Raw genomic sequence first — 14,957 nt, forward strand, 5'->3', positions numbered from 1 at the left:
TTTCAGGCGCGTAATCCCCCACTACAGCGCGACTTGGCACCCTATAGTAAGGTACAATTAACAACGGTATACGAAACCTCGATCTATGAATCAATTCCAAAAGAGATAGTAAACCCTTTAATCGAAACGTTAATTGAAAGTATAAGTACGCGGGATACTCGTTTCATTTACGTCTTTAAAGATGCGCCTACCGCGTAATCCTTTTATTGCCGCGTCTTAGTTCTAAGCATAGGCTATTCATAGTAGAAATTTGAATTAAGCCATTATTCGTGGGAAAGTGGTATTACGGTAAAATTCGCAAGAAGAAGTAATTATTCATCGTAGATTGGATATTAAAGATCGCAAAGCAATTTTGTTATCGGAGTTGCAAAACTGATCCCAGAATTTGAGGCACTATTTACAGTGGAAGCAATCCGAAATATACATTTTTTTTAATTTTATGTCAGTTTCGCCCCTAGCAAGTACCATCAAGACCATTTTCCTCGGTATTCTAATTGATAGGTTATGCCCGATTTTTTGCCGCATATTAGTTAAATTGTGATTTAGTTCAATTTGACAAATTAAGTGAAGTTTGTGAAATTAGCCCACCCTTCATGGAAGTATTGGATTTTTTGGTGATATATTATATTTAAAGGATCTACAAGTAACCCTACAATAGCTACCTAAAAATAAAATCCGTTTTCGTTTTAAAATTTCGCATCAATTTTGAATAAAACTCGCTCTTACGTTGATTGATTGATTTTGCTAATCAATGACGGTGGTTGTAATCTTAGTTATACGAAAAAAAAATACATTGTAGGTGAAGGACTTAGAAACAACCCTACAATGGACACGTAAATATAAAATCCCATTTCGTTTTTAAATGTCGCAACTTTAAAAACAAATCGCTCTTACCTCTACTCATTTGCGGGGGTTGTCAATTTTGTTGTATACATAAAAAATTTTTGTTTCCTTGATAAATTATATTTAAAGGACGTATAAGGCACCCTACGAATGCCACGTAAAGATAAAATTCTTTTCCGTTTTAAAATCTCAAATTCTAATAAAATTCGCTCTTATACTTACATAGCAATTAGGTATACTCAACTGCGGGGGTAATTCTTGTTGTACATCAAACAATTTTTGTTTTTTTGACAGATTATGTTTATAAGACTTACAATAAACCCTTCAATTGGCACCTGAGAATAATACCCCTTTCCGTTTTAAAATTTCGTAATTTTTAAGGTAGTTGATATTACCTACATTAGTACATTGTATACTCATTTGGGCGGGTTGTAACTCCAACTTCACGCCTACCCTCAATGCTGTGAAATTAGAAGTGTTCTTGTACCCACCTTAATTTTGTGCTAATTTTTTCTCTTAGTTTCTGAGTTATTAAACCTTTTAAAATGAGTTTCTAACTCCACTCGTATGCTGGATCTAGAACTTACTCAGTTTTGTTGTCAATTTTGATGAAATGTTTCATGTGTCTCTATGTGTCCCCAGATGGTTTAGATTCACAATTGGGATATTTTTTAAATCTCTTTTTGTGTTTACATCAAAAGTCTAAATGACTTTTTAAAAATGTCCTTTATAATAAAAGGGCGAGGGGTCGCAATTTTCGGATTGTGAAAATCAATGCTCAAAGAGAACGCTCGGATGCGATTATTTTGGGCTCCCAGGAAACTGGCCGTGAAAAGTTTTCGGCTTGAAAAATTGTCCTCAATGCACCAAAATTCGTTCCTAGTGCACCTCTGGCGTTTTAGGAAAATCCGGTTTTGATCAATTACGACCGTACTTCACGCGGGCAGCGGAGAGATTTTAAATAAATCCCAAAACTATTAATGTACCTTTCTTAAACCTTGATATACCGAATTGTACCTACTAAAATTTGTTTCCATTGTATCTTATTGGTCCTTTTTGGAAAATTCTGTTCGGAAGATCACGGTCAAACTCACAAGGTAACCGTGCCTCCTCAAAATATTTGAAAAACATCAGCGCCAACGAACTTCGCAAGTTCAATACCATACATTGTACCATGTGTAAACCAACCTAGGCTCGCCGCCGCTGCCAGTTTACCAGAATTATAAGTTCTTGAAGGAGTATTTTTATATCACTTCTAATTCGGGAAATGAATCAAAATTTTGAAATTTAAATGGCCCACTATGCATATTTTTACATTTTCGAAATCTACAGACAATTTTACACCTGATACGTTATAGTTTCGGTAATTTATACGAGGTTTGTCGAAAACATAAATAAAATAAAATTGTTGTTGTCATAATTTATCAAACAATTGTGCAGTTGTCAAAAGATGTAGGCATTGAAGCCTCATTCTAAAAATTTGAACAACTCAAAAAACGTTAACGCACTGAATGAGTCTAAAATTACGTTCAGCAAAGTTCGATTGAGATTTCTTTCGGTAAAAAATATGCTGGTAGTTTTTTTTCATGAGAACCCTAAACGTGATTCGTGAAGTGGAACCCTGGAAAATTGCAATCATTAGTATATCAGATTCAGTGCGATTGCATAGTAGAATTTGGCGGAGATGATTGAAAATGGAGATTGGATTACATAGGAAATTTAGATAGTCTTATTCTATACGTCAGGGCACAAATTTGGCGTTATACAGATCTGGGTGTACATTTAGAGTAGACAATAATCTAAGGTTCAAAATTCACATCACCAATTGCGTCCTCACATAGGTATGAACCAAAAGCTCTAAACTTTTAAATATAATCAAAGATTCCCGCTATCATACGTTACTGTTCTTTCATGAGTGGACCTGAAAAATTACAATCGCTCTCGCATGCAAAAACTTGCATTCAGCTCGAAATTTATGCAAAAAATTTAATGGTACATCTAAATTGCCCCAACGAAAGGCCCGTTTGCTGGTAGTGAGGCTCAAAATTTAGTATTACTGGTGGTATAAACTAAAAGTTCCTAATGGCCTGTAGAATCCATAATTTCAAACAGTTCCAAGATTGGGCTACTAGTTCAAAAGTTACAGCCCTTTGAATTTTTGTTCGAAATTGGTTTCTAGTCTATAACTTTTGATTGAGAAGTCTGATCGAAAAAGTACGAATTGATTTGGATTCTAGGCACCCAAATTAATAAGAAAAAGTGCTTTCCAGAGAAATTTTGGTGCAGTCAATTTTTGGTAAAAAAGGAAGGTTATACACTGCCTTTTTTTGAACCCCGAAATAAAAATTGTCTCAGATCGACCCGGAAAAAAAATTTTCTTATAGAATGTGGCCTGTAGAATCCATAATTTCAAACAGTTCCAAGATTGGGCTACTAGTTCAAAAGTTACAGCCCTATGAATTTTTTTTCGAAATTGGTTTCTAGTCTATAACTTTTGATTGAGAAGTCTGATCGAAAAAGTACGAATTGATTTGGATTCTACGCACCCAACCCAAATTAATAAGAAAAAGTGTTTTCCCGACAAATTTTGGTGTAGTTGAATTTTGGTAAAAATGGGAGGTTATACACAGGGCCGGACTGAGTACTTACGGGCCATAGTATAGTATTAGTGTAGTAGTGAAGGTGGCGGGGGGGGTTAGCTCTGAGGTGCACCACAAAAACATTTTAAAGTACTCCTTTCTCGAAAATCAATTACCATACAGTTTTTTCTTAAATTGCAGCTGATAATTAAAAGTAACAAAATATACAATCCACACGAGGTGCGTCGCCTATCATTGTATTTCAGCACTTTCAAAATACTACGACAAAAAATGATAAATTCATTGTAAAACACTTCAATTAACAGAATTTTTTAACAACCTAACATCAACCCCAATTAGAGAAACGTGTTAATAATTTATTAATAGTGCAAGAAACTAAATACAGCACATACTTATAAATTTCCAACGGGCCATTATGATCTACAGGCTAGGTGGCAATCACCACCCGCCCCCCGTGCCAGTCCGCCCCTGATTTAGACAATAATCTAAGGTTCAAAATTCACATCACATAGGTATGAACAAAAAGCTCTAAACTTTTAAATATAATCAAAGATTCCCGCTATCATACGTTACTGTTCTTTCATGAGTGGACCTGAAAAATGACAATCGCTCTCGCATGCAAAAACTTGCATTCAGCTCGAAATTTATGCAAAAAATTTAATGGTACAGCTAAATTTACTTTGCGGCCCCAACGAAAGGCCCGTTTGCTGGTAGTGAGGCTCAAAATTTAGTATTACTGGTGGTATAAACTAAAAGTTCCTAATGATCATGTAATGCCTGGGTAAATTTTAATTTGAAACAAGTGAAAGTACAGTCTTTTTTTTAGTGGAGGAGCCCAAAAAGTATAATTACTGTAAGTGAAAACCGTAAAATTACTCATAATTCAAAAACCAATTTAAAATAAGTAAAGGAAAACAGGGACGGGCAAAGTCCGGATGGACCTAGCCGCCCCAACGATTATACCTTGTCTATTTTAGAGAGGAGCTCAAAGATTAGGATTTTTTATAAGTGAAAGCTTGAGTCCTTGAATCAATTAACAACAGTGAGGGGGGTGGGCTACATCCATTGGGTAAGATCGGCGAGGAAAGCTGTCTCTATAAACAAGTTTTTGCACATGTACCTACCCCATTTTCTTAAAGAAAGTTGGACTACTTACCCTCTCAATTTTGCAGATATCAAGTTGCAGCTTTTTGCATTTAATTTGGAATGTTTTAGGGACTGTAATAGTTAGTGTACTCTGATTTGTTTATTAAAATTCTTATATCGTCGAATAAATACAATATACCTATTATAATAATACAATTAACCTACGTCCGTATTATGTATCGAATAATAATAATTAGTATTACAGTCAGTTAATATATTTAATCTTATAAATACCGGGGTTTAAAATTTCTACACTGTCATCGCCCCTTCCTCCACAACAGTAAAACTCGTAAAATCGTTCGTCTTCTCCAAAGTTTTCGCCGTCTTCCAAAGTAACCGGTAACGTCTTATTCAATGTTTCGGGTAGGAACAGGCAGGCGAACGCCCCAAAAATAAGTAAAACTGCCAAAAGGAGATCGGGGGAAGGTTTCCACATCTCGCCCATGTATAGTATTGAAGGGCTGCAGAAGTTCGCAATGTAACCTATTACGTGGATCGCTGATACTCCTTGACCGCGCACCACTGTTGGGATAAGTTCCACCGCATATTGTGCCCCTGAGTTGTACGCAACGTTAATACTGAAACGGCAGATTATCGATATGGCGATTATCAATATTGGGCTGGTATATTGATTGATGACTAGTATGACACCCCCTATGGCTGAGAATAGTCCACTGATAAACAACGCTCCGCTTGCTAACGCTTTTCTTCCCCAACGATCTTGAAGAAAGAGAATGACTACGCACGCTGGAAGAATAGTGATCGAACAAATAGAAAATATTGTGAAGGGTGAGAATCCAAATCCGTTCACATTTCTCGCAATCGTGTCGTATCCCAACGACATTACCATACTACAACAAAAATTAGTATTAAAAATAAAAATTACCTGTGCCAACACTTACGATTTAAACATTAAAATCAGCATCTTCTTTCTAAGTCGCGGGGTGCTAATTAAACCTATAAGGTTCTCATTTCGTACGGTTTTAATATGCTCGTTTGCGTATTTACGTAACTCGGCCAGTACCTTTGGGTCTACCGTTCTTCTGTTGAACCTAGCGATTCGTTCGAAGCAAGCGATTGCCTCGTCAGTTCTGCCTTTGCTTAGGAGCCACTGGGCGCTCTCCGGAACAAGGATGGCGAAGGAGAGTACGCTGAGATGTGGAAGTGAGATTGCCACAAGAAACCACTTCCATGTACGCAATCCGACTGCCAACCATGGAACGACCACGCAGGAAATACAATAGAATACCCCGATGCATAAGTTCAATCCAGCCGTACGCATTTTCGGTCGTATATACTCCATAACTGTGAACATGGTGAAATTCGTTACACATTATAACTCAAAATCGAATATACAAAGTTTACAATATTTATCCAACAAGTAAAAGGTACTAGTTTTTAGTATAACTTCAAGTTTTCAACAAAAAAATAACTTTCAGTATCTTTATCCCTACACAATCTTAACTGATGTCATATCTACATTTTCTGACATGTGTAGAAGGGGTTGTTTTTTTTATTAATTTACAGATTTAACTGTAACTTTACATATTTATTCCGAAAGCGTTGCCAGATCTATCTGGAAAGTTACAAGTCTTTCACCTTTTGGAAACTGCATGATTCCCTAATCACTTTCTGAGAAATTTCTAAAATCGTTTCACTTTTCAGGTCTACGGTAGAACTTTTTAGGTCCGTTACAGAGATTTTTATGATCTTTCTAGAACTGTTTAGTCAGAGCTTTTTCAGAGCTTTCTGAGTTCTTCTTCTGAAATTTTTGGAAAGCACTAAAAGAAAAACTTCATAAACGCTTTCTACAGCAAGCGAAGGCTCTTAAGAATCTCCCAGGCATTTACTATGATTTTAGAATGTTCAAAAGCCCTGTAGAGCTTCTCCAGAGCTGCTTAGGTCCTTTCCAACCCACCAGAATCTTCGTTTCTTCGTTTTCGAAAAAATTTGGTTCTGGAAAATCATCGCCAATTTAATTGAATAACATTTTAACATACTTTCCAAAAGGGAATGATAGTGCCATTGTTTACAGTCCATCTTCATCACTACTGTTATCCAAATCTGCAGATTTTAAATTACAGTTTTTCTCACTCGATTGTGTATTTTGTGGAAGTTCGCAAGTATCCAGTGCAACCGGAAGTGATATAAAAATAATTTTTCACATTTTCATTCATTTCGCTTGTAATTTGGCAAAAGTTACACGGTGAGCCTGCGTTAGTTTAGACACGGTATAATTTATGGGATCGTATTAGAACTAATACCTATAATAATGTGTTTTTGCGTGAATTTCGTTGTCACTTCACAAGAAAAAGAAAGGTTTAAAACCGAAAAAGTAAATAGGGTTGGTTTTCTGGCAACGTCGCAGCGCGACACCAAGAGCATCTACTGTGGTAGCGCAAATTTCTTGATTCTTTTTTTAGATTTTTGTTGGAACAAAATATAATTCCAATGATCTAATATAAAGGAATATTTTGAAAGCTAGTTAAAAAAAATCTTCCTACTTTCAGGGGATTTCAAGGATGTGTCACTTGAATGAAAAAATTATTTGCCGTGAGAATTTTGTTCAAAAATGTACATTGAACCAACAAACATCGCTTGGTTTTGTTATCAATGTGTCATCTTGTACAGAAAACCAGCGCGAATATATTGTTGAAATCTCTTTTCGGATAAAATAGTTACACTTTTTAACTTTTTTCCATTTGTCCTCTAATTGGATCTTTTATGTATCTGTTGGGCAAATATATATTAGTATTATTATTATTAAAAGATTTCTCATGATTTTACCAGAATCGTAAGAGATCACTGGAAAATAAGAGGTGCGGTGTCCTATTAATACAAGATCTTGCACAACGGGCGTCAGTTAGACGGTTTTCGGAAACCGTTCAAGATAATTTTATCAAGTTTTACACATAAAAGTAAGAACAATTTTCTGACTGAACGAAAATACTTTCAAGATGTCCGCCTAGACCGGAAGTCCACACTTTTTTCTACTGGTAATAATAATTGGAAAGTTTTCACGTAGGTATTGATATTTTTCTGTAATTAAGTTCCATGAGAAAGAAAATGGGTTTCGTCCAATTACAAAAACAACGGCAACTTAATTTTTCTTGTAGGATTCCTACGCCATTTGAGAGGGCGTAAAATCTATTATTGGTATACCTATCTCTTACAGAATATTTACGCGGTTTTAATTGTATTTTATAAACATTTTAAATTTTTTTCTAAATTTAAACAACGTGACAAAGCAGATTGTGCTGTTATCAATTGTTTACTTAACTATATATAATTAAAACAACTGTAACCTTTTAACGGCTTGTTTAACTAGGTTAACAAAATATTATTATTTTTTTAGTTTTAAAACAAGCTTTTCCCTGATGCTTCAAGCAAATTTCAATGCTTTGCAACAAGATTCTTCTTAAAATTCTTGAACTTTGCGCTATCATATATGCTTTTATGGAAGGTGGTACAAAACGGGGCTACTTTGGCACACGGGGTATCTTTGGCAGAGCGCGGGACCTTTTGTTTTTATCAGGCTAGAGTTACCGAGATTTGTTCAGTCACTAAACTCCCCCGCCCAAAATATGGTGCGAAATTACATGCGTGTGGCAGGTCCGAGGCCATATAAAAACTACACAAACCAAGAGTTAGCTGATGCCGTGATGCAAGAGTGGAAGGGATGTTTCAGGTACAAACCTCCCAACGCTGGAATTTTTCTAGAGGAACTCTTCAAAACAGGGTCTTTGAGAGATACGTGAGTCGTGTAGGTCCTATCCCCATAGGAGGAGATACAAATATTGGAGACCATCAACCGGGAGGTTCCCTTTACTGTCAGCGACACCAGCGAAATTAGGTATTATTTTTTATGGAGGATGATTAAGTTGTAATAGAAAACGATGAATCGTTCCTTTAAAATTTTTTCAAAACTATAATTTAGTACCAGTCTGACCCCACGATGGGACTACTAGTCATTGTTAATGGGGTAGTACGGTTTTTGATAGGTTGTTTGACATAGGGTCTGCTCAAAGTTTTCAGTATAGTCCCGCATAAATAGCAGACCTATAAGATGACCCCAACGTCCCCAATCAAACAAAAGACTTTTTTTTAAGGAAAGACGCACAAGAGCTGAGGATAGGTGCAACAAATATTCACAAAATAATTACATCTGTTCCGAGAATACATGCTTCAAAACAAAGCCTTAAATTGGACCATCAACGGAAAATTTTTCTCCGAAACGAAAAGCGTACAAAATTTGGGGATTGAGCGCATAAAATGTGCACAATATTTTGACGAGGTAACAAATTGGAGTGCCGGTTTGAGGGTGCTAACCTAACCCCACCAAAATGATGGGAATGCAGCCATTTTCAACTTCTTTCCCCAGGACATAAGGATAGATATGATAGTCCGAGTGACATTTCAGAGCTTAAGTACAAAAAACTACCTAATGAATGACTCTAACTAATTTGATTTTTTTGCTAGTGTGGTAGGTACCGTATTGTTAATAAATCTAAAATAACATACATTGTGTAATAATACTAATAATAGTGTATCCAACATTTTTCTGGTCGGAAGGGCATAACATTGAGAGTTTTGACTTAATACACTCTTAGTTTAGAATTATTATACCATCCAAGCTTCCTACAAACATAAGATTTATTTATGACATTTTCTAAAGATATTTATTTTGCAATTAAATAAGTTTACATAAATAATATATAACCTTGCATTTTTTCTCTACCAGCATTTTCGAAGTTTTAGTTTGGCTGAGGCTTTGTTAAATCTCACTTAACAATGGAAACATCCAAAGTAATTTTCTGATTAAATTATTATTTAAATTTGCGATGCGTATAAAAGTAAAATGTTTACCAACACCAATATTTACCCTAGCGAGATTGATTCGCGTATTCCTGGACGACAGGGAATAATTATGAATGTTAGATACGTTCAAGGTTTAACATTGTTCATGAAATAGGTACCCTTGAAATAGTCATTATCTTTACCATAACGTTATACTTTGTGTTTAGATTTGTTTAACTATTCGGAAAATTGCGACGATTAAAACGGAAAATGTTAATTTTGCGTTACGGAAAAGTTGTCGATATGCTCACCTATTATATACATCATCACAAAGTTGGTATCAGTCGCCGCACCGGCCAAAAATCTGCTTATGATGTAGGCTATTGGATGGGTCGACATGGCAGTTGCCATATTGCCTACAATCACTATCATATTTGCGATTATCAAAACGCGTAGTCTTCCAATGCGATCAGCCAAAATACCAAGCGCGAAACTTCCCAAAACGGCACCAACGTAGAAGAACGAATGTGCAACAACTGGTGGCCAGCTATCGTTGCAGACCCAGTCCATCTACCAATTAAAAGAACTATTATTGTATTCATAACAGAAAAGCTTCTTTACCTCCTGGACGATACTGATGTATCCGTAAGAAGTGTTATAGTCCCATCCGGAATTACAAGCCACCTTTTTCGTTGTTGCGCCTTCTTGAATCGTCTTGTAGCATGCCAGATATGTCGTCTTGTTGACATCGTCATACGGCGATGGTTTGCACTTATATTCCGGCGTAACACTTATGAAAGTTTGCCCAAAATAGTGAAATCCTGACAAAATGTTAATTAAACTAAATAAACCGATTAATAAATACTGGAATCTATCGAAATCTCCAACATGTCTCAGCATAATATCCACGTCTACAAAACTCAATTCCTCCATCGCACCAATTAACTAACTTTGTCGAAAAATATTATATTTCAACACTTCAGCGAGCAGGTATAAGACTGACCGTACGATCGGGTCAGCAAGCAGTACTGCACCACATTGACGCATATTAAAAAATGAATCACATTCAATAACGTGCATACATACAGTGATAAAAAAGGTGATACATTTCCTTAATTATGAAATTATAAAGCGATCCTACAAAGAAAAAAAAACCATAACCAATATACAACACAAAATTTGTAACTCACGGTCCGCTTCCGATACTGGAACCTCTTCTTCAAAGATGAATTGCGTTCCGCCGATCTACAAATGATTATTATTAAACTCATTGCATGTTTGTACATCGTCATTGTCTATAAAACCTTTGATCATTAGTAAACTAACAATGCTGTAGTGACAGGAAATCGGTTTTGTGAAAAAGATAGATATCCGAAATCGCAAATTTGGACAAAATTAACCGCACTTACACCGTCCGTAAATTCGCACGGTAACTCAAAAAACGCCTTGGTCTATGAAGTTGAAATATGATCCAAGCAGTGATTGAATTTTGCGCTTTGGGAGTCAATCCCCTGTAGTAAGCTTTTATGAGTATTGGATACAGTGGAGACGTTTCATTTGGTTTCCTCGCTCAATTTTAATACAATTTTGTGTTGATTATCCATAAATCCAGTTATGATAAATGCGAATAGAAAGAAACGTAGAATTTCACAAGGTAAACTTTGGAACTGGACCGAGAGGAAATGGGATCAGAAATTCTTTGAAATTTGCATATCATTATGTTGCCGCATGTATGTTTGGCTAATTGCACAGTCATAATGCAGGTGCCATAACATTCAACAACTGATTCAATAGGCGTGACAAACGTTTATGCCTCATAGGATAAATAATCGTACTTACACAAAACGAATGGAACAAACACTTTTTTTGAAACCAAATTAGGATGCCTGGCGCTGACACTATTAATTAAGAAGTCGCAATCGAAATCGACCGGGTTTATCCCTAAAATACGGTGGGAAGTTCTAATTAGGTCATTTAATCGCACCGGATTTCGGTTGTTCGTCCTTTTTTTGTAAGATTAGCATTTAAGAAATGTTCCCATTATCAACCTGCCTGTCCGTTGTATCTCGAGTGTTAAGTCAAATTTACAAGCTTAGATGCCATAAACTGCCTAAAGAAATGAACAAAACTGAAATTTTTTGTGCTTGAAACTTTTTGGTTATCAGAAAGTATTCATATTCATATTATTATTTACACGTTATTGCTTACAGCTTACCAAGCCTTAGTTAATTGATTCATAGTCAATGTGTATAATTTATGAATCGGCTTAAAGAAAAAAAGATTCATCCCTAACACTTTTAATAGAAAAAGAGATGACCTGGTTCTATCAGTAATAATTATTCGTAACTTATAACTAGAAACTTGAGCGCAGAACAAATTTGAAATTTTTTATTTAGCTCGGTTTGGCCTGTAGCCAGGGACTGGCCAGGAGAGGTCCAGCCTCACCTAGAAAACGTGGTCTTTGCCCCCTTGAAAACTATGGCTAATAATGTTTATGGTTCTTTTACAAAATCCAAAACAAAAATTGGCCCAACATATTACATACAAATAAGAATCAAACATGGAAAACAAAATCAAACAAAGAAACAAAAGCACATCCCTCACAATAGACGAATCGTTACACAAAAGTGAGTTTTTATTAACAAAAATTCTCATTTTTAAAACGAAGATGGACTATACTTTTATGTACACATAAAGAGTGACATGGATCTTCATCTTGTAAACAAAGTGAAACAAGGAAACTAATATATTCGTGGTACTACAAAGGTTACAGCAGTTGCAATAAACTAATCGCACCCCAAACTTACGAGTAGTGTTTAATGCCTCAGTCACCTCCAGTTTAGGGAAAATCTTGCACGAAATTATGCTAACTGGTCCAAAACTACAAGTGGATATAACCCAGTTGCTACTCAGATGGAGACAGTATGCTGTAGTACTGACCGCTCAGAAAATGGGCAGACAAATCAAAATACGAGAAGGAGATCAAACCATACTCTGGTGCAACTCTCCTCGTAAGCCTATTAAGGCGTACAGAATAACCACAGTCACTTATGGCACCACCGACGCACCATACCTAGCAGTAAGGACCCTGAAACAATTCGCAGAAGACGAAAATAGGCAATTCCCAGAAGCATCTGCAATCGTTAAACGGGACTTATATGGACGACTTTATTACGAGGTCGCACCATGCAAAGTCTCTACACACCAGCTGCTCGAGTTACTCAATCGCGGAGGGTTTAAACTCGGGAAGTGGAAAAGCAACTAAAGCAACTGCATTTTCCACTTTGCCAAAAAAACCCTGTGAGTGCAAACCAAAATATTCTATATACTACAGAAATTACAGCACTCACTCTAGACAAATTGTTACGCAAAAGTGCGTTTTTATTTTAAAAATGTACAATTTTCAAAAGGAGAAGGGGAGATACTTTTATGCGCACTTGAAGGATGGCTTGTGAGCCCTGTCAACAAAATGGAAACGAGAAAACATTCGGTGTACTACAAAAACTACAGCACTCACAATGGATATATCGTTGTGCAAAAGTTTTTATTTTTACAAAAATTATAATTTTTAAAGCGGGATGAAGTTATATTTTTATGTGCACTTAAAGCTATTTTGTATAACAGTGTGTTCAAGATTTTTAAGTCCCACCTACAAAAATGCCGGCCACTTCTGCTCATCCTGGTTATGGGCCTGGTGACGAAAAAAGCGAATAGAGTGGAAAATTTTCATTTTCATTACACATGTTCATAGAAAAGGCATTAAATTGTAATTAAAAGTTCCAAAATTACTTGACATCAGTAGGTAGCTTGAAAAGCTATGTAGCTACTGCACCTGCCTGACCGACCTAATTAAATTCCATCTAAATAATCTCCACTATTTGTTATTTATTGTTTGAATTAAAGCAGAACTAAGAGATCTATTTATTTTTATAGCTTTGGTTTAAGGTTCAGGCAATGGCGGATTTACATATAGGCACACTAGGCACGTGCCTAGGGGCGGCATCTTTAGAGGGCGGTATTTTTTGCACTATATTTATTTTAGGTAACATTTTAAGTTTTAAAATAAGTCCCCTAACATAAGTTACGAATGACAAAAATCTTTCATTAAAATTATGAAATAAATTGGAATTGGTTTGGTAGATAGTTTAAATCCTGGTTTAAACAAACTGTAACTGTCAGAACGATAATCGACAATGCAAGTTTTGACGTGTGTGAAAACTTAATCTTAGGTATACTGTATTTCTTTTCATATTAGTTTTAAAAATATCATGTTAAAATTTGATTTTTATTTTAAAATTCATTGCAATTAAAAGATTATTTTGGGGGTGTGCCTAGGGGCGCAAAAAATTTAAATCCGCCACTGCGGTTCAGGTCACAACGGCCGATAAGTGAAGTTTTGGAGGATCTCATTAAAAAGCGTGAAACATTTTGAGTTGGAACTTTCGAAATTTGTAGTTAAACTTTCGAATTATAACGTGAACTATTGCAAAAATTGAACCACTTTTAACTCGTTAAATTAAAGATATTATTTACTCTACTCTGTACCAAAGAGTAACTGTATTCTTTGTCTGTACTATAATAAATTTCTTTACCACATTATTACCATTTGACAGTTGATCAATGTAGAATTTTAACAGGCTCAATCATTGCTTCTTAACCGAAGTTATGATCCAAAATATCGAAAATTTAAATTTATTTTTGAAACTTTGGGTCATATGTTTGTAATGATTGAAACGTCGAATCGAAACCCCGAGGCCCCAAAATTCAAGTCATAGATTAAGGTGAGTCGAAGTTTTGGGGTAGTAAGTCGAAAAATTAAAACGTCAAGACCCACATTTAAATTTTTATTTATAAGTTTTGGTGTTACAAGTTATAACTTGAGATTTAAAAAATAAAATTTCGATTTGTATTTGTCGCAGTGTCACAAGATTTGGTTCGATAAAACCACATGAATCATAATAATTGACCCGTTTGGAGTTTGGTGCATTGTTATGGTATAGTTCTTACTACTAAACTAGGTACTACTAATTGTGTTTGTTCCCTATTTGTTTGAAATGGCACTACTAACGGGAGGATTTTGAGGACCTTTTGCATGAATTGCAATTCGAAAATAGTGTTAGTGAAGATCGTCGATTGAGTTACTCAGCAACCACGATTATGAAATGCACATTACGATACCACGAATATAATGTTATCAATACATATTATCGTTATTACAATTTCCTTACTAGTTCCAAGAAGCCATTGGATCAAGAACCATAATTGAATTTCAACAATTGAATGAGATGTACAAAAAAAGCGAACAATTTGACCATACGTAAGCCTTAGCTGTTTTGCAGTTGAACGTTTTGGGTGCATAACTTTTTTATCTGAAACCTCCGTTATCCATTAACATATCGCTTTTTTGCAAAATGTTACATAAACCTCTTCATCCACTGGCCCTTTTTGTTATATGCTCCCTACTTTAATATTACAATTTGGTATTCTTACTTTAATGAATTTGGTGAAAAAAAGTCAAATCAGAAAAAACTTACGCTTTCTGCAAAATTGATACGGTGCATGTATCAGTTG

The 14,957-nt window shown here is 35.5% G+C and overlaps 1 protein-coding gene across 2 annotated transcripts; it reads right to left on the reverse strand.

The window, feature by feature from the left end:
* Positions 1-4,684: 4,684 nt before the first annotated feature.
* On the reverse strand, positions 4,685-14,957 carry LOC116174811 (organic cation transporter protein-like). 2 transcript variants are annotated; one of them, XM_031492801.1, is made up of 6 exons: positions 14,921-14,957; positions 10,577-10,631; positions 10,008-10,523; positions 9,698-9,956; positions 5,492-5,894; positions 4,685-5,440 (listed from the first exon to the last, which is right to left on the reverse strand). In XM_031492801.1, the coding sequence occupies exons 3-6, from the start codon at positions 10,317-10,319 to the stop codon at positions 4,795-4,797; spliced, it is 1,620 nt and encodes a 539-aa protein (XP_031348661.1). In that variant the 5' UTR covers positions 10,320-10,523; positions 10,577-10,631; positions 14,921-14,957; the 3' UTR covers positions 4,685-4,794. The 2 variants fall into 2 exon arrangements, with proteins under 2 accessions (XP_031348661.1, XP_031348662.1); XM_031492802.1 differs by lacking the exon at positions 14,921-14,957 and having other exon boundaries at positions 10,577-10,635.

The sequence above is a fragment of the Photinus pyralis genome, unplaced genomic scaffold (assembly GCF_008802855.1).
Source record: "Photinus pyralis isolate 1611_PpyrPB1 unplaced genomic scaffold, Ppyr1.3 Ppyr1.4_LG6, whole genome shotgun sequence".
Lineage (NCBI taxonomy): Eukaryota > Metazoa > Arthropoda > Insecta > Coleoptera > Lampyridae > Photinus > Photinus pyralis.

Excerpts from the sequence above, each read along its gene's own strand:
- LOC116174811 (XM_031492801.1), bottom strand. The coding sequence starts at position 10,319 with ATGGAGGAATTGAGTTTTGTAGACGTGGATATTATGCTGAGACATGTT. Across the intron at positions 5,895-9,697 it reads TGTGATGATGTATATAATAG|TTATGGAGTATATACGACCG; the intron begins GTGAGCATATCG and ends CCATGTTCACAG. Across the intron at positions 5,441-5,491 it reads CTGATTTTAATGTTTAAATC|TATGGTAATGTCGTTGGGAT; the intron begins GTAAGTGTTGGC and ends TTTTTGTTGTAG.